The sequence below is a fragment of the Engystomops pustulosus genome, chromosome 8 (genome assembly GCF_040894005.1).
Source record: "Engystomops pustulosus chromosome 8, aEngPut4.maternal, whole genome shotgun sequence".
Lineage (NCBI taxonomy): Eukaryota > Metazoa > Chordata > Amphibia > Anura > Leptodactylidae > Engystomops > Engystomops pustulosus.
In genome coordinates this window covers 94,565,301-94,583,861 of record NC_092418.1, presented here as the reverse complement: position 1 = coordinate 94,583,861, position 18,561 = coordinate 94,565,301, and the positions used below count along the sequence as shown (strand labels likewise).

The window sequence follows — 18,561 nt, the reverse complement described above, 5'->3', positions numbered from 1 at the left end:
CTGTGTGTTATAACGAGCCGTGCACCTGTGTGACATCACATGGCCAGGGATATAACAAGCCGTGCACCTGTGTAACATCACATGATCAGGGACTGTTTTATCCACAGGAAGTAAACGATGAAGCTTCCTATAAAATAACAGCAAACAGAGATCTAGAAAACCTTGAGGAATTGATACAGAAAGTATTTTGGAAAATTGTATAACTTTTGGCAACTCCTGTAATTGTGGGGTGATTTCACAGCTTGTAGACTACCTTTGTGGCAGAAAAAACGGTCAGAAAACAAGTAGCAATTATATAGCAAAGGAGTAGAAGCAGCACTCTTTCTCTGGATAATATGATGTTCGGTGCACAGCCAAGGATCTGGACTAATAGCTCCTCCAAAAGTCAAAAATAACAAAGAAATGGCAGCACTCCTCGGAGTACATATATATATATATATATACCAAAGAAGAAGCGGCAGCACTCTCTAGGAATCTGAGATGCTCGGGTGCACAGCCAAGGATCTGGACTAGTGATCCTTCCAAATATACAAAATAACAAAAAAGCAGCACTCCGAAGTAACTTGCGTGAACAAAAGTACTGATTTATTCCCACATGTGCCAAACGTAGCTTGGCACATGTTGGAATAAATCAGTACTTTTGTTCACGCAAGTTACTTTGGAGTGCTGCTTTTTTGTTATTTTGTATATGCGCAGACGGCAGGATCATCGCAGACGGCAGGATCATCGGACGTGGGCGCACAGCTACGACGAGCTGCGCGCCGAAGATTTTGGTAGGCGGAACAAAAAGGCTACCGGGGCGTGGAGTAGCCACGACGTGTAACCTCAGCTCCGGCTACTCCACACCCCAGTAGCCTTGTGCGGAAATTTACATATATACTGAATAAAAGTTTGCTAAAGATTGCAGGGACGTGAGGATTAGCCCTTAAAAGGGCTTTTCTCAAGTCCTATAGGTCCACCTACCACCCTATCTACCTTTATAGGTAGATATGTGGTGGTAAGTTCCCTTTAAGTTAAATTTGTATGTAAGTCAGAACTGTATATTTTATAATTGTAGCTCAAGGCAAAATTTTTTTGTCCCTGTGACAATTGGATTTTCGAAATGTTGTCCTGTCATGGGAACAAGGATGTATAACACTGTATTACAGACACCTTAGAGCTGATTATTGCAGCTTGCGATTAAAGTAAAGCATCCAGAGAGCTTCACTAAACGGTCACATTGGGCAGAGGGGTCCGTCTGTAACTATGAGTCATCTGTAAGTCGGGTGTTTTTAAGTTGGGGATCGCCTGTAATCAAGGGAACAAGATAAATGTATCTTCCATAATCTATAAAACCTAAATCCTTAATCACCCTACACTCAACCTGTTGAGCCTTAACTAGAATCAAAACCCAAAGACAAAACAAGAATTATGTCACATACCCGAAATTATCAAGTAGCCAATACATATTTCTTTATTTTATTGAAACTATTAGCTGAAATAACGAACCTTAGAAAATGCCACATAAAGTTCCAGATTTTAAGAGGTTTAAAATAAATAAATAAATGAAAATATGACGAGTGGGGTCCCTGTGTTATATGAATGTAGAATCTGTCCATATCATGTACACTGTATCAGAGCAAAAATATAGAATTAAGACACTTTGTATGGAATATACTTTGAACAAGTCCCATACAGTGACATGCTAAGTGGAATACAATTGCTGATTTATCTACAATGTGTACATTCAAGACAGTTTGTTAATATATTATCAAAAACACTTGCATTTCTCAAAAAGACCGAGTCTACATTAACATTTTAAGGTACTATCACTTTTTTTTGTAACACAGAATTGTTAAGACAGTACACGACCGGATTTGGCAACAGTGTAACACAGCTATTTTGTCATTCACGAAGCGACAGTTTCTCTCGCATGACTTAAGGTGTCAAAAATAATTACAATCATTCAGGGAAGACGCCCATTTATTGGTTAACTCGGTTTCACCAGTGAAAAAGAATAAATGATACACCTTCTTCATCTGTGTGGACACTTCATCAAGTGATATAACATCAGTCTGTTGTCTGCAGACGCAAATCTAACCCCCTAACGTTGTTGATAAACTGGTCGTTGAACGTTGGTTGGTGAAGTACACATTGGCCGTTCTTAAGATATGGTTCCCGAAAAACATGATATTTACCTTAATCTACAGAGGGTCCTGCAAATCAGTTCTGTCCAACCATCGCAATGGATGGGCCCCTTTTGTCTTACACCCACTTTTTATTGTTTACAAAATGTGGTGCTCCTCACAGGGAGATATGTTTTGATTCCTCAATTATTTTTGTCATACATTCCACTATGGAACACTTTCGAACTGAGTGATGTTGTGCTTCAAGTGGGGGCAGTCTGAATCTTCGATGCCTACGGCCAGACGGACCAATCGGGCAAGCACAATAGGCGTTTCTGTCCTTTGGCAAAACCCACCTAAAAACTTTCCGGACTACAAAAGGCTTGTGAGATCTCAGGCACATTATGGGTCATAGAAAAGCCTTTAACTTGCTGAAACGATTGAGATGATGCGTCGTCTTCAATGACTTGCTATAGACTAGTGTTTTTTCCATTTTAAACTTTTTCTTTATAATACAAAAACCTTTATTATATAGTATCTTGCCATCTACTCACCACACTCCCTACATTGTTATATAGCACACAAATGTGTATCTTTTAAATAAAATATCCCTCTAGAAATTATATATTTATATTGAGAAGACATCATCTTCATTATACCTTTCTATCCACTTTATATATTTTTGATCTCTTGTCTCCATATATAGTACAACCCCCCAGCCACTGTATAACAATAGTCATCTCTAGTCGTGTCGTTTCATATTTTTATTTCAAATAATTTCAGATGTAAAGATGTAATATAACATGATCTAGAACTTTCCATAGATATAGACGGGAGAACTTTGTGGTTATCCGCACCCTGTGCATCAAGATGACCTTAGCGTTGGACTACTATGGTCTTTGTGTTCCTTTTCTTCATCTCGTTGTGACTTCCTCTCAATAACCATGGACACATCCTTCTATACTAATCCCCATAGAGGTGTCAATATTAAGAAGTAGCTTAGGTGTGCCTGCTTCTTACCTACTCGTGCCATCGAGTCAATGTGAACGACTTCTTCACGTGTACAGTGTGTGGTCGTCTGTATTTCTTTTTTTCGTAGACTTTGAATAATTTCCTTAAAGATTGTACTCTATCCCCGGCATACTGTAAAACCCATTTACAAAAATAGTCACATATATAAATAAATGGCCTACAAATTAAATTTTAAAAAAATGATCGAACCACTAACACAAGTCCTGTAAACATATGGCGGAATGGTAACTGAAAATGCAAACAGTGGACACAATTATTGTACTACAGTGTTTTATGTGAAACACACAAACAGTATAGGTTTGCATTCCCTTGACTGGTCCCCGACGGGCTGAGAAGCCGCTGGTGGCTTCCAGAGTGAGTGTCAACTGGTATTGAAACAGTAACCACCAGTCAAGTTTGATACACCATCTCTTGACAAGAGGTCACTGTCTTATTATAGGCACTGACCTTGAGTACATATATGCAAGAACTGTCAGTTTGGCATAGATCTCCTAAAGGAGTCCTGTTGACACAGATGGGTCATCTTCACAGGTTGTAAACAATTTGTCACACAAATGAAATAAAAATGTGCAGTTTTATTTTTTATTCTCCCTGGTATCTTTGCTTTTGTCCTCTTTTTCTGCTTTGTCCTTTTCATGTTTCTCCTTCTCGGGCTTTGTTACGCTATCGTAAGATGGAGGTGATGTTGTCGAGGGAGTCATGTCTGTCTTGTCAGTGGTTGAGTTCCCGTTAAGCTTATCAATAACCATATCTTCTTTAATAGGTAAGCTATTTGCTTCTTTCATTTTATCTTTTTTATACATATATGAAGCTTTTTTAATAGTTTTCCTTAAAAGATATTTCCGGAAACATCTCTGAATAATAAGAGCAGACAGTTCCTCTTGTTTTCTCCGTAATGTGGATGTAATTGGTTCATAAGAGACTTTTGAAGGATTGGAGGCCATAAACCTCTCCTCCATTGGTTGTCGGAGATTATCCATTTCATCTCCTTCACCCAATACACGCTTTGTAAAGGCAAATAAGATGTCGAGGCAGTGAATTCTATCACCGCTTACCATGGGAAGATCCATTGCAATAAGCTGTACATTGTTTGGTTTTGGTATACGAAGAGGTGGATCCAGTGCATCAGCAAAGTCAGGCAGTTTACTGTATTGAATAAATTGTGTTGCATCTGGATCAAACTTTTCCCAAACTTCATAGAACATCTCAAAGTCATCTTCTCCTAGAGGTTCTGCACTTTCCTCTGTAGCAACACTAAAGTTCTCCAAAATGACAGCAATGTACATGTTTACCACCACTAAAAATGATATGATGATATAACTTACAAAGAAAAAAATCCCAACAGAGGGGTTACCACAATCCCCTTTGACAGAACTTCCTGGATGTTCTGCATTTGGGTCACAGTCTGGTGCTCCACTGTTAAGAATCGGTGCTAACAGACCATCCCACCCGGCTGATGTAGTGATTTGGAACAGGCATATCATACTATTGCCAAAAGTTTCAAAATTAAACATATCATCAATCCCAGCTTCTTTCTTGACATAAGCAAAATTAGACATTCCAAAGATGGCGTAAATGAACATCACTAAGAAGAGCAGAAGACCAATGTTGAATAATGCAGGAAGTGACATCATTAAAGCAAAAAGCAGAGTACGGATCCCCTTTGCTCCTTTTATGAGACGCAAAATTCTTCCAATTCTTGCAAGTCTTATGACTCTGAATAATGTTGGAGAGACAAAATAATTTTCAATCATGTCCGCCAGAAACATACCTGCAGTGAAGAAGGGAAAATTAACATTAGAGGCCAAGTCTATTTTCAATTTTTATTTATAGTGTGACATGTGACCTTGCTGTGCCTTACCCGGTTTGTATACCAGCGGAGGAGCATAGGGCCCCTTTGTAAGAATATACTGACAGTCCCTTGCGCTAAACAGCTTATTTGCTGACTCAGCATAAAGTTATTCTACTTTGGTTCCTTGTGAAGAACTGTTATTTCCTAATAAAAATGTGTTCACTGCTTCTCTGGCTTAATTCATGGATAAAAGGTTAACAGATGGTTTTATTTTCTACCCTACAAAGTTTATAGGTAAACTTGTATTTGCACCCAAAATAGATAGGGGTATATTTATCATACACTAGCGCATCGTATGCCCGCGTATCATAAATGCCCCACCCCAGCAATTCTCTTGATACTGGCGGACAACTGCGCCCATTGTACAATTGTACGCCAGTTGCAGGCTATAGCGTGTGCTCAGGTGCAGGGCAAGAATGACCCACGCCGGCACACTCTGCCGCCGACCATGCCCCTCTTCCCGTGGAGGTGGCATGAGGGAAAAATAATCAAAATTCCTAGCTGTCTGCAAAGGATTTTGATTATTTCAGGGCTTGTGCACCAGAAAACTAGTACACTAGCCCTGATAAATGTACCCCAAAATCTCTATCTCTTGAAAAAAATAATCAAAGTACATTTAGGTAATCTGAAAAAAGTCTATGGTAATTTACACAGGAAGAAGCACCAAGTAATGCTTCAAATATTCATGGCCTAGCCGTAAAGGTCACAGCTCTATGTCCATTACATTGGATAGTCCATATGAGTGACTGTTATTGCATCTGCATGTAATAGTGGTCACCCCTTGAACCCCCCAATGAAGCATATTAAAGAGTTGCTCTGTATAAGAGACTCCTATGATGGTAGACATGAGTGTCCTCATATTATAAAGATGGTCAGTCTTCAAGAGCCACACATAACTCTACGTTTCCTCTATAACAGCCTCCGAAAAGGAAATACATTACTGGCTTATAGCATAAACTATTCTGTTGCCTATGTTGAAGAGGATCCAAGTAGCAAACCTATATTGGGGGGTCCTCATTCGAAGTGGACATTGTAAGAAGAATCAGAAATCCTCCAAGAGGTGCTATAAGTAGAATGAAACAGCAATATCCAGAAACAAGAATATTCCAACTAAAAAGATGTTAGATAAATAAATAGGGAAGTAAGAATAAAAAATTCTTGGGTTTATCTAATTCAAGGAACATAGAATTTGACTAATACCAAAGAGGGAATCTTGAAACCATGGCATTTGCTTTGAAAAAATGTACTTACATAAAAACATCAACGTCATATTAATTGACAAAAATAAAACAATTCTTACCTACAATGGACAGAATAACAACAACAAAATCAAAAATGTTCCATCCAATGGTAAAGTAATAATGGCGAAGGGAAACCAGTTTCATGACAAATTCACCAGTGAATAGGATAATGAAGACCATGTTGATCCAATACAAATTATTCTCCATCTCATCACTTTGTTCGTCTGTCTCTATCATCATTGTTACCATGTTAAGGCAAATAAGGATCATGATGGTGATGTCAAACGCCTGCCTCGTCACAATGTCGAAAACGAAGCCTTGGTATTTATTCTAGGAATGAAAATAAGGAAAGTAAGAAAATAAGAGAAAGAAAGAGTAAGAATAAAATACAAAAATAAAAAAGGAAATAATGTATTGTTCTTGTACTTTTCTTTTAATGATCTGTGAATACAATATGAAATAATGTGAAAACTACAGTAACTATTAAGAATGAAAAAATCTCCAAAAAATGTAAAAATCCTAAATGATGGCAAATAATGAACATTTGCTAGATCTAGATATTTTTATTCAGGAAATAGATCTCCAAAATGGAGTTCCTGGATCATGCGGTTAACAGCCTTTACGGACCTAACACTGTGCCAGGGGCAGAAGTACAAGTTTGGCGCTGTCGTTCTGTAAGGAAACAGAGACCCCTTGGATCATAAATAACTTTATGGGGGGAATTTATTAAGACTGGCATCTTAAACCAACCCCTTAGTAGATTCAGGAACAATCCCTGCCAGATCAGACCTAAGACCTGGTCCAATCTGAGATTTTTTCTGTAGTCTCTGCTGGTTTTTAGGGAAGGGGCATTCACATCCCTGCCAGCCCACCAACTGCCCCTGCTCCCTGCCCCATTTTGGGCATAGGTGAAAACAGCCTGAACTAGTAGGGAAGGAGTGATTTATGTGCCTTCTCTAACAGAAAAATGGTAAAGATGGCATAATAAATCTCCCGCCGTGTTTGGTCCATAAAATCTGGCCACCACTCGGTTCAGCCATCAATAAATGATTGGTGGATGTCCTAGTCCTGAAATTTTACATTTCAAATTGAAATCACTTTTAATATCATCATGCACTGCTTGCTTTCAGAGATGAAGGGCACCGGGAAGGAATCTTTTGTTTTATAAGAGCCGTAGTTATATAATATGATGACCTCACCGGTGGCCTTGGAATGGGCTTTTGTGGCTTTTTCGACCCAAGCTTCTTCATTGCATTGTAGTATTTTTTCTGTTCCTCTGTCATGAAGATGTCTTGACCTCCAAAGTAAAGAATTGAAATAAAAACTGGTTATAACCTTGTAAATATGTGGAAGGGAACTTGTTAGGAGAAATTGACCTAATAAACTGCCAGCAGTATGTTGTCAAGCAGCTTAAGGCCTTTCAAATCATGTTCCTTTCAAGGCCCAGTGTGGTGGTACACTGTAACTGATGTCCTTGTGTTCAGGGATATAAAGGAACTTGTTACCACATTTCTTACTTTTCTTTTAGCTAAAAATTGTTCACATCACATCCCCATAAAATCAGCTCTGTTATATTAACTGGCATACATTCAGATCCTCACTCCTTTCTACTCCTCCCCATGCCCCATTAAGTACTTTGTGTCATGGCACCAGAAAGATGTAATCTAAGGTCCTTTACCTATTAACATATGCAAAAATGAACCCCATGGATATATCTGATTGCATGAAATCACACCATGTCTCCATGGACTTCTATTCTTTCCCATCCTCCATGGAGGCATGCTGTGATTTCATGTGATCAGATACATAAATGGGGTAGATTTTGCAAAGAAAACTACAATTTTGCAAAGAGAAGAGATGCTGAAAATGGGGCATGGTGAGGAAAAGAAGTGAAGGCGAAAGAACATGCACTTTTTGACTTGCTGAGGACTGAATGAATGCCAGAGATAACAAAGTTGATTTTATAGAGATGTGAGGGAAACAATTTTTAGATGAAAGAAGGGTGGCATCCTGAAGGTCATTCTTGATGTCAAGGGAGCTGCCTTACAAGGTTGCTAAAAGATGTGTGGTATTCCTTATCCCATCCTCAAAAACCAATATTTTCACGGGATACACATCTAGTTATTTATCCATGCATCTATTCATGAGGAATAACAGAAATGTTAAATGTTAAAAGAAAAGAGGCTCAAACTAATTTGATACTTATCTTCTTTTTCTGTTGGTTGAAGTTGTCGATGATGACACCAATGAACAGATTCAGAGTAAAGAAGGAGCCGAATATGATGAAGATGACAAAATATAAATACATATACAGGTTGTCTTCATATTTGGGCTGATCCTCTAGCTGCAAGATATAAAGGAAATGTACATTAAATTCAGCAGTCAAATATAACATTTCATTGTCTGGGGTTTAGGTTACTCATTCGTTGTCTAGAAGAAAAAAGGAAACATTCAGTAAGTCAGTTGTAGAGAAATCTAAAAATCAGGTTTTGACAGATCAACCAATTGAACGGTTCCGGTAGCTTTCTATTAGTGATGAGTGAACTTATTGAAATTCGGGTTTGGCCAAGTTATTTCAAAGCAAAACTGTAAAATGCTGGTTCAGGCACCGATCAAGGCGGTTAACTGCAGTGGGAAGTTGAGCCAAACCCGGAACCAAACTTCTAATGAATCTGAGGTTTGGGACTGCTCAACACTACTAACTAAATTTAAAGTCCTCAGTGCTTGTTTTAAAGGAAACCTACCACTTGAAGAGGCAGGTTTCAGATGGAAATACCGAGGGTGAGGTGGTGCCGGAGCTTATTTTTGTTAGTGTTTTAAACCGCTGTATTGTGGTATAAAACACTTTTTAAACTTTATAGCCGGCGCAGGGAGGTACGTGCTCGGCGCTTACCATGCGTGCGACCGTGCGCGCGGCTACATAGGAAGTGAAGGAGAGCCGTGCACATGGTAAGCGCCGAGCGCGTACCTTCCTGCGCCGGTTATAAAGTTTAAAAAGTGTTTTAAACTGCGATATAGCGGTTTAAAACACTAACAAAAATAAGCTCCGGCACCAGCTCAGCCTGAGCTGGTGCTCGGTATTTTCTTCTGAAACCTGCCACTTCAAGTGGTAGGTTTCCTTTAAGTGAATCTACCATCAGAATTACCGATGGTAGACTACTTTCACTTACATGTGCATTATTTCTTCTTGTTTGTGGAGCTGTGTCTTATATATATCCTGAAATCCCCTAAATTTGCCAAAAAATAGCTTTTAAAAATATGCTGATTAACCTGAGGGGCTCAGATGACATAACCATGAGCCCCTCAGGTTAATCAGCATATTTTTAAAAGCTATTTTTTGGCAAATCATAGGGGATTCCAGGATTGTGGTGCCGCCTTCTTTTTTCATTTATTCAGGTGCCCACCTTGTCCCGTCCGTACTCCATACAGGGAGCCAGTGACGTCAGCCGACTCTCTGCAAATCCAGCACATGCGCAGTAGTATCTTCATTGCGCAGCTGGCTAATGTCACTGGCTCTTATTAGTATAATTTTTAATGTTGATCTTAGAAGGAAGAAGACCATGGATAATAAATAAAAGAAGATTACAACCAAATAATAAAATGTATCAGTTTTTCTAATTTATTTTTATTTTATAATTATAGATTGCTTTCTCTCTATTTACTTCCATGATTATCAAGGCTGCCATCTTGCTAAAAGGGGTTTTCCCACAAAGCAAGTTAGGCCTATCCACTGGATGGGTGGGGTTTTCAGTGATGGGACTTCCACCGAGCACTAGAATGGGGGTCTGATGTATCTCTGTCGCAACCCTGGTAGCTCCACCGAGATGGCCAGAGCAGCCAGTCGTGCATGGCGTGGCTGCCCTGTTCATCGCTGCCCTGTCAGCTCCTTAGAAATGAACAGGGCATCTGGGTGCTACAGCCATCTCGGTGGTACTACAATGAGTGCGAAGGGGCCACATCGGATCCATTCTTGTGATCCGTGGGGGTTCCATCACTTAGACCTCCACCAATCAGCAAGTTAGGCCCTATGCTTCATGGGAAAACCCCTTTAAGCTCTAGAAACAGTATTAAGTGATGTATTTCATAGCAATAGGCAACAATAGGAGCAAACTCATTGAGGTCTATAAAGAGTTTTCTAGTCATGGGGAATAGGTAGCAGTAACAGCAGCCGGACTGCCATTGCGCGTAACAGCCAGCCTATGCATAGAAACAAAAGCTGTAGACTCAAACTACCTCTGGCGTCTGTAGCCAGCAGTGATGGGCGGATTTTTATTTTAAAAATAAAATCCAGCAATATAATAAAGAATTCCTACCACCAGGATCAAGGATGGTAAACCAAGCACACTAACATTCAGGTGTGTGCCCCCTCTGGCAAGACACACTTTTCATTTAGCTTCTTATGCCATTATTTTTTATGAGAAATGGCTTTTTAAATTATACAAATGAGCCTGAGGGGCTTCAGGTTCCATTAACATCTATGGAGCCCAGAGCCTCTCAGGCTCATTTGCATAATTTTTAAAATAAGAGCATAAGAAGCTAAAAGGAGAGCAGATCCTCCCAGAGGGGGCACACACCAGTATGTCAGTGTGCTTGGCGTACTATCCTTGATTCTTGATGTCAGATTTCCTTTAAGGACTCCAATTCCAAAGGAGACCAACTCAAAATAATATTGTAGCTATTAATAACCTCAAAAGGCTGCAATTCACAACACAACCACTGGATGACGGCATAAAGGTACTAACACGATGTGACATGAAATGTGTACAGTACGCGGTGTCGTTGCAGCTTCAGTGTTTTTCTTTTGCATATGAAATCACAAAGTAACAGAACATGAAGCCGCAGTCGTGGTAATGACACAAATCATTCATAATTCATACAAACCTTCCGTGAATCGACCGCAGCGTACATGATATCCATCCAGCCTTTAAATGTGGCCTGCGAGGAAAATACATTGAACATCATTATAACGCGGTAATGAAGCAGAGAATGTGATTCACAAAAAAACCTCAAAAGCAATATATATGCCTGTAGTTATACAACTATGCACGGAAACATACAATATTATACTACTGAACTACTGCCAAACAATCTGACATTAAAGGCATTTTCACTGTCTCCTAAAGTGATCCCTGTAGGGACTGGGGCTCCACAGTGCAGGTAAAAACTCAAAATTGCCCGCTAAATTTGACCCTTAAAGGGGTTGTCCAGGGGTTTAAAAACATGTCTGCTTTCATCCAAAAACAGCTCCTACTGACCATACAGTACTATACTGACCATACTGAGCTAAGCTCCATTAATCTCTATACAGCTAAGCTGCAATACCCGCATGAACCATGGTCAGGTGTGGCGGTGTTTTTGTATTTTTTTTTACAAAAGCAGCCATGTTTTTCAACCTCTGGACAACCTCTTTAAGTTGTCATGATAGGTAGCGGTTCCAGTGGTCACCACCAACTGGTCATTTCATACTAGAATATTCTAGTGACACCACTTTAGAATATGTGAATACCCCTTTAAGGAGGATAATTTAACCCATAAATGAATATTCACCCATTAAATTGATTATGTTTCCTATCAACTGTCTAAATATAGATTAAATATCGGTTTAAATTCTATAGATGTTGTACAAGGGTAGCAGCCATAGCAGCTTCTATGGGGCCTGCAGTGTTAAGGGCCCCCGACATCAGGAGTATTTGTGTGTATTGGGGTGTGTATATGCTGTATGTCTGTATGAAGTATTATATGTATGTGTGTATTTGCTTTATGTATGTATGTGTGTGTATATATGGTTTGTGATTGTAAGTCACATGTGTGACATGTGAGTTACATAAATATGTATTTTATTTAAGAGGGGAGGGAGGCCCCATTTATAAATCCGCTAAGAGGTCCTGCCTCTCTGCGTTACACCCCTGTACTGTATTTTTTGTTGTGAATACATTTGGATATGTCATTGAGATTCAACTTTATACTTAGCAGAAACATTTAAGGAAACCAAATAAGATTGGATACACACAGCAGGTTCTGATGGAAGCAAATCATGGACCACACTTACCACTTGAAGTAGCGCAAGATAACCTGCTCCAACGTTATCAAAATTGACTTTTACGTTTTTCCATCGAGCGCTTTGATTGGCTTTTATTAGCTGAAAACATTCTGATTTATTATTAACGTCTGTATCGAGGAACATTTCACCCGTCGTAGTATTAACACAGTGGTAATACTTTCCCGCAAAAAGATTCACTCCCATTATGCTGAAAATCAACCAAAATATAAGGCAGACCAGCAGCACGTTCATGATGGAGGGAATCGCTCCGATCAACGCATTCACAACCACCTAGTATAATGATTAGGAGAAAAAAATTGTCAGTTTTGGGCAAAACAAATGATGTTGCCAGGTCACTATCAGACATGGAAAAAAAAACTAAAATAAAACTAAACAGATGGGTCACGTGGGAAGAAAACGAACAAATAAAAGTGTAACCATTTAGAAAAATAAAGACCTGATAGTGGAAAGACGGACGCACAGACATGTAAACTGCAGAAAAAAAAGAGAAAAATGTTAAAATAAATATAATAAAAGGACACAAGTCAAATCAAAAGAAACCAGAAATCATAGAGACCAAATAATAAGAGGTGAAATGAGCAAAGACAAAATGTGTGCCGAAAAGAAGATGAAAATTGAAAAAATATAAAAGATTGGAACCATAAAAACATAAAGTGTATAGTGTAGTTAGCAGACAATAATCTATAACATGCACTTATATCCTAATATATTCACATGCTCTAAAGTAGCCAGGGGAGGGGAGATGTTAGGATCGGGAAGGACATGCATTATAATAACATTACAATAATATTGTATAACATTTATGTTCAGCAGATTCTTCTCTCTGTTCCTATTTGTTACGTGCTGTTCTTTCTCATAAGGAAGCCCACTAGGCGTTTCTTAGAAGCACTCCAAGTGGGTGTGTTGGGGACCCAATTTTAGGATCCACACCAAATGTCTCTAAAATGTGGAGGTTTAGGCTGGTGCAAGGTTTAGTCTTGATAATTATCCCTAATATCAGATACGTCTAGAGCAGTGGTGGCGAACCTATGGCACGGGTGCCAGAGGAGGCACTCCGAGCTCTTTCTGTGGGCACTAGGGCCATTGCCCAAGTACACCAGACAGGAGTCAAAGAATCTTCCTGCAGTTCCAGACAACTTAAAAGATGCTGCTTTCAGTGATATTTTAACCCCTTAACGCTCTACGGCGCAGAGGTATAAGGGATGTATGGAGAGGGCTCACGGGCTGAGTCCTCTTCATACAGAGGTGGGGGTTTTTGCATTTTGCACAAAACCCCCACCGCTAATAACCGCGGTCGATGCTTGCACCGATCGCGGCTATTAACCCTCTAAACGCCGGCGGCAAAGTCGCCGGCGGCGTTTAAAAGAAGGCGGCGCCCGCCTTTTTCCGATCACCACGCCCCCGAACGTCATCGGGGGGCGGCGATCGGTAACCATGGTAGCCTCGGGTCTTCTTTTGACACGAGGCTACATGGCTTCTGCAGATTCGTTACAGTGGCTCATTGTAATGAATGTGCTGCAAAAATGCCATATATTGCAATACTGTAGTATTGCAGTATATGGTAGGAGCGATCTGACCATCTAGGGTTAATGTACCCTAGATGGTCTAAAAAATAGTGAAAAAAAAAGAAAAAAAAAGTTTAAAAAATAAAAAAAATTAATAAAATATTAAAAGTTCAAATCACCCCCCTTTCCCTAGAACGGATATAAAACATAACAAACAGTAAAAATCACAGACATAATAGGTATCACCGCGTCCCAAAATGCCCGATCTAGCAAAATATAAAAACGGTTATGGGCGGCAGTGACCTCCGAGGCGGGAAATGGCGCCCAAATGTCCGAAATGCGACTTTTACACCTTTTTACATAACATAAAAAATGAAATAAAAAATGATCAAAATGTCGCACAGACCTCAAAATGTTAGCAATGAAAACGTCGCCTAATTTCGCAAAAAATGACCCCTCACACATCTCCGTGCGCCAAAGTATGAAAAAGTTATTAGCGTCAGAAGATGGCAAAATTTTTTTTTTCTTTTTTGTACACATTCGTTTAATTTTTGAAAATGTATTAAAACACAATAAAACCTATATAAATTTGGTATCACCGCGATCGCACCGAACTAAATAATAAATTAGGCATGTTATTTGGAGCGAAGAGTGAAAGTCGTAAAAACTGAGCCCACAAGAACTGTGCGTTTTTTTTTCAATTTTTCCACATTTGGAATTTTTTTTCAGCTTCGCAGTACACGGCATGTTAAAATAAATAACATCACAGGAAAGTAAAATTTGTTACGCACAAAATAAGCCCTCACACAGGTCTGTACACGTAAAAATGAAAAAGTTATGGATTTTTGAAGTTGGAGAGCGAGAAATCAGCCGAAAAACCCTGCGTCCTTAAGGGGTTAAAGTGATGCGTCCATGGGACTGTAGGAAGAGGGAGAATGTGTAGACAGGACCAAATTATCTTTGGAGGACCTCCTGCTGGCCCCATGATTCTCTTTGTACAGAGGGACACTGGAATAAAGCTACAATGAAAAGGGAGCAATAAGTTACTGCTTTATTTTTGGTTGGCACCTCGCGATAAATGAGGGGGCTTTGGGGTTGCAGTTTGCGCACTCTGTCCCTAAAAGGTTCACCATCACTGGTCTAGAGGGAGAACATGAAATGGGGATTAAAACTGTACCAAAAAGAGAATCTGAAGCATATAGAAAATTGGATCGGACTAAGCTAAAGGGACAGCATTCAGCCGAAACCTTTATTATAGAGACTGAATATTTCCACACCTGGACCCCAATAACAGAATTCGGTAGGGTGGTGGTGGAGAACCTATGCTCATGTGCAGGAGGTGACACTCAGACTCCACTCTTTGGGCACCAGGACCATAGTTTCAGGAGAGGCTTCATCAGATAGGACCCAAGGCCCCTCCAGCCGGTCCAAGCAGACCAGATCGTGCCATTCTCAGCGATATTTTGAAGCAACATATCCTTGGAGGATGCCTGGGACTACAGGAAGAGTAAGAAGGCGCCGACAGGATCGGATTATCATTGGACATCCTGTTCTGGACCCTGGGATTGTTTCTGTTCAGGAAAAGGGGAAGGACTGAAGGGAAGCTCCAAATTTCTCCTCCTTCTTTTAATGCTATTGATGTCGTTCAGAAGCTGAAACCATTGAAAGTTGTGGCAGAGCAAGGAGCGTTTTCAATAAGTTTCTCCTTGACTTACAATCTTTGTGATAAATAAGTGGGTTTTGGGTTGCACTTTGGGCACCCGGTCTCTAAAAGGTTCACCATCATTGGCCTTGATCAGAGTTTTGGTTTAGATTTGGTCCCATATAGACTATACGTAAAGCTGCATTGTGCTTCCGTCATCAGCGTTATATTAAAATTTTGGAATGGGGTTCTAGGGACCCCTATTTTGTCCGTCTGTTCTACTCTGTCAGGGCTGTCTACATAGGATATCCCACTATTTGCCCACATTGTTTCCACTAGGTTGAATTTGTACACAGGGTCATTATATTAAGAGAAAGAGCAGCACATAATTCCATACAAATCACCAGCAGGGCCAAGTAATAGCAAAAGAGACATTAATAAATAAATCATAAAACTGGTTATGCAAATGATCACCACCCCAGCACTTACTAAATGAGGGGCCCTGGTATGTGTGCACTGATTTTTTTGACTTATTGTCCCCAATGTCTCCTCCCACAATGCCTGCAGCACGCGGATCAGTACAGTCTACGAGACTCCTGCACCCTGCAGTCCTGTTGCTTGCGTCAAGGGCAGCACACGGGATCTAGTGCTAGTATAAAGAGTATTAGAAGTACTTTCTGTGATCCGTGACACTGCCAAATCTCACTGAGTAAATGCTGGGGTACTGTTAGTCAAAGCTCTATTTGGGAGAATTCCTTTACAGAGAACCTGTCAGCCGAAAATGGCCACTACCATAATGTCACCAAGCAGCTTAACACATTCCAGATCATGTTTCTTCCATGACCCAGTGTGGTGGCATCATCCAGAAAATCTACTTTGAAGTGAGATGTAAACTAGTTGTATAAAGTTAAGGAGAAGGGGATTATAATACTGAAGTCAAGCTCTCTCTCTCTTCCTAAGAAAGCCCCCATCACTGTAATTGATGGTCCTGCATCCAGAGACATCACTATCCAAATCTCCTGAAGTCCAATGCATGATGTCCATCACAGAGGAGGAGGCGTTCAGAGCTCCCTATCTTGACTTCAGTGTTAAATTCTCCGCCTCCATGACTTTATACACCAATTAACATCTTTCTTCAAAGTTGATTTTCTGGATGATGCCACCACACTGGGCCACAAAAGAAACAAAAACTAGAAGGTGTTATGCTGACAATACTGGTAGTGGTTTATTAGGCCAGTTGCTGATGACAGGTTCCCTTTAAGAAAATGTTTCAACCATGTCATACATTTTTCAAGAATATTTTAAAGGAGGATTATTGGAAAAACCCTGCAGAATCACCATGAATTTTTTAAGCAATAAAAAGTTATATGCAATTTCATACATGTATAGGGGGGGGGGTGCAGGGCGGTGCCTTGGCTATCCCCAGAGAACATGATTCCTATGTAATATGTTGTAGTGCTGCAAAGTTTTTCCTTAATAGTCCTCCTTTAGATCAACACCCTTCATTGAATGATTACATACAGTGTCTATATCTAAGACATAAAGTGAAATGAGAATTCAGTATCTCGTATGACGGTTACAATGTGCCGCATGCATAGGTAGAAGCAGAGATTTGTTATAACTATTGATACTGTTAGAAGCCGTGTCATGCTGTGGTGCTCTCAGTTTACCGAACATGCAAAATATTAGTAAGAAAAGGTCTTTATCCCATCAGGCTACACGTCTGGAGCTTGTACCACAAGGATCAATACACATTAATTTTTATTTATTTTTTGATTGAATTGTTATAGATATTAGAACTCGTTTAGTATATACTCATATTACAGTTCTGTATATAATAATATACTAGAAATCAGTGTGCTCCAACCTTATACACATCATATACAATATTATAGAGGTTGTATATTGGGCCCACCACTATATGCAACAATATGCGGAATATCTATATTTTTTGTAGAGATGGGGGGGAACTATCTCAGGGGTGCACCAGGGGATCCACCCCTTGACCAGACCAGGGTATCCCAGGGCAGATGCAGGGAACTGTAGTATAATATGGCGGCTCTCTATTCTAGTTCATACAGTGGGAACCCCGAAATGACACCTTTGTGTCCTTATTGAGACAATGGGGAACATTTACTTACCCGGTCCGGAGGAGTTTCCGAAGTGCATTGTCCAAGGACAATGCACTGGGCCGCGATTCACAAAGATTGTACGCCCAATATTCTGCATGTGTCGCTTCCCTGCTCAGATCCACCGGAGTTCACCTTTTTCTTCCTGGTGCATGTAAGTGCATGTCTTGCCACACAATTTTTAACCCCTTAACGCTGAAGCCACTTTTCACCTTCCTGACACGGCCCATTTTTTAAAATCTGACATGTGTCTTTTTAAGTGGTTATAACTTTGGAACGCTTTAACATATCCAGTTGATTTTGAGATTGTTTTTTCGTGACACATTGTACTTCATGCTGGTTGAGAAATTTAATCAATATATTTAGTATTTATTTATGAAATAAATGGAAATTTGGCAAAAATTTTGAAAAAAACAATGTTTTCCAAATTCAAAATGTTCTACTTTTTGTAAAGTTGGTCATATCACTAAAATAACTTGATAACTAATATTTTCCACATGTCTGCTTTAACTAGGCATCATTTTTCAAACCTCTTTTCCTTTATTTAGGATGTTAGGAGGCTTATAACTTTAGGTGCAATTTTTCAGATTTTCACGAAAATCATCAAACCTACTTTTGGAGGGTCAATTTAGTTAGAAGTGACTTTATAAGGCCCACATGACAGAAAACCCCCACAAATGACACCATTTTAGAAACTACACCCCTCAAAATATTCAAAACAACCTTTGGGAATTTTGTTAACCCTTTGAGCGTTTCATGAGGGTGAAAGATAAATGAAAGTGAAATTAGAGAAATGTAATTTTATCTTACTATAGATTCATTGAACACTAAAATTTGCACCTTCACAATGGATTAAAAAGGAAAATGCATTTTACAATGTTGAGGGCAATTCCTCCTGAGTATGCCAATACCCATTTTGTCACTGTACCATGCTGTACGGGCACAGGGGGGCACCTGGAAGGGAAAGAGCGTTGTTTCGTTTTTGCAGGGCAAA

At 39.7% G+C, this 18,561-nt stretch overlaps 1 protein-coding gene across 5 annotated transcripts in view; it reads right to left on the bottom strand.

Annotated features, from left to right (window-relative positions):
- Positions 1-1,444: 1,444 nt before the first annotated feature.
- The window catches only part of LOC140075670 (sodium channel protein type 2 subunit alpha), a 156,610-nt gene continuing 139,493 nt past the window's right edge, over positions 1,445-18,561 (bottom strand). For all 5 annotated transcript variants that reach the window (XM_072121825.1, XM_072121824.1, XM_072121823.1 and 2 more), the window contains exons 22-27: positions 12,280-12,561; positions 11,112-11,165; positions 8,437-8,574; positions 7,430-7,534; positions 6,290-6,560; positions 1,445-4,908 (exon numbers count right to left, since the gene is read on the bottom strand). In XM_072121825.1, the coding sequence (XP_071977926.1) occupies positions 3,713-4,908; positions 6,290-6,560; positions 7,430-7,534; positions 8,437-8,574; positions 11,112-11,165; positions 12,280-12,561 (2,046 nt within the window). In that variant the 3' untranslated portion in view covers positions 1,445-3,712. The remainder of the gene's footprint in view (positions 4,909-6,289; positions 6,561-7,429; positions 7,535-8,436; positions 8,575-11,111; positions 11,166-12,279; positions 12,562-18,561) is intronic.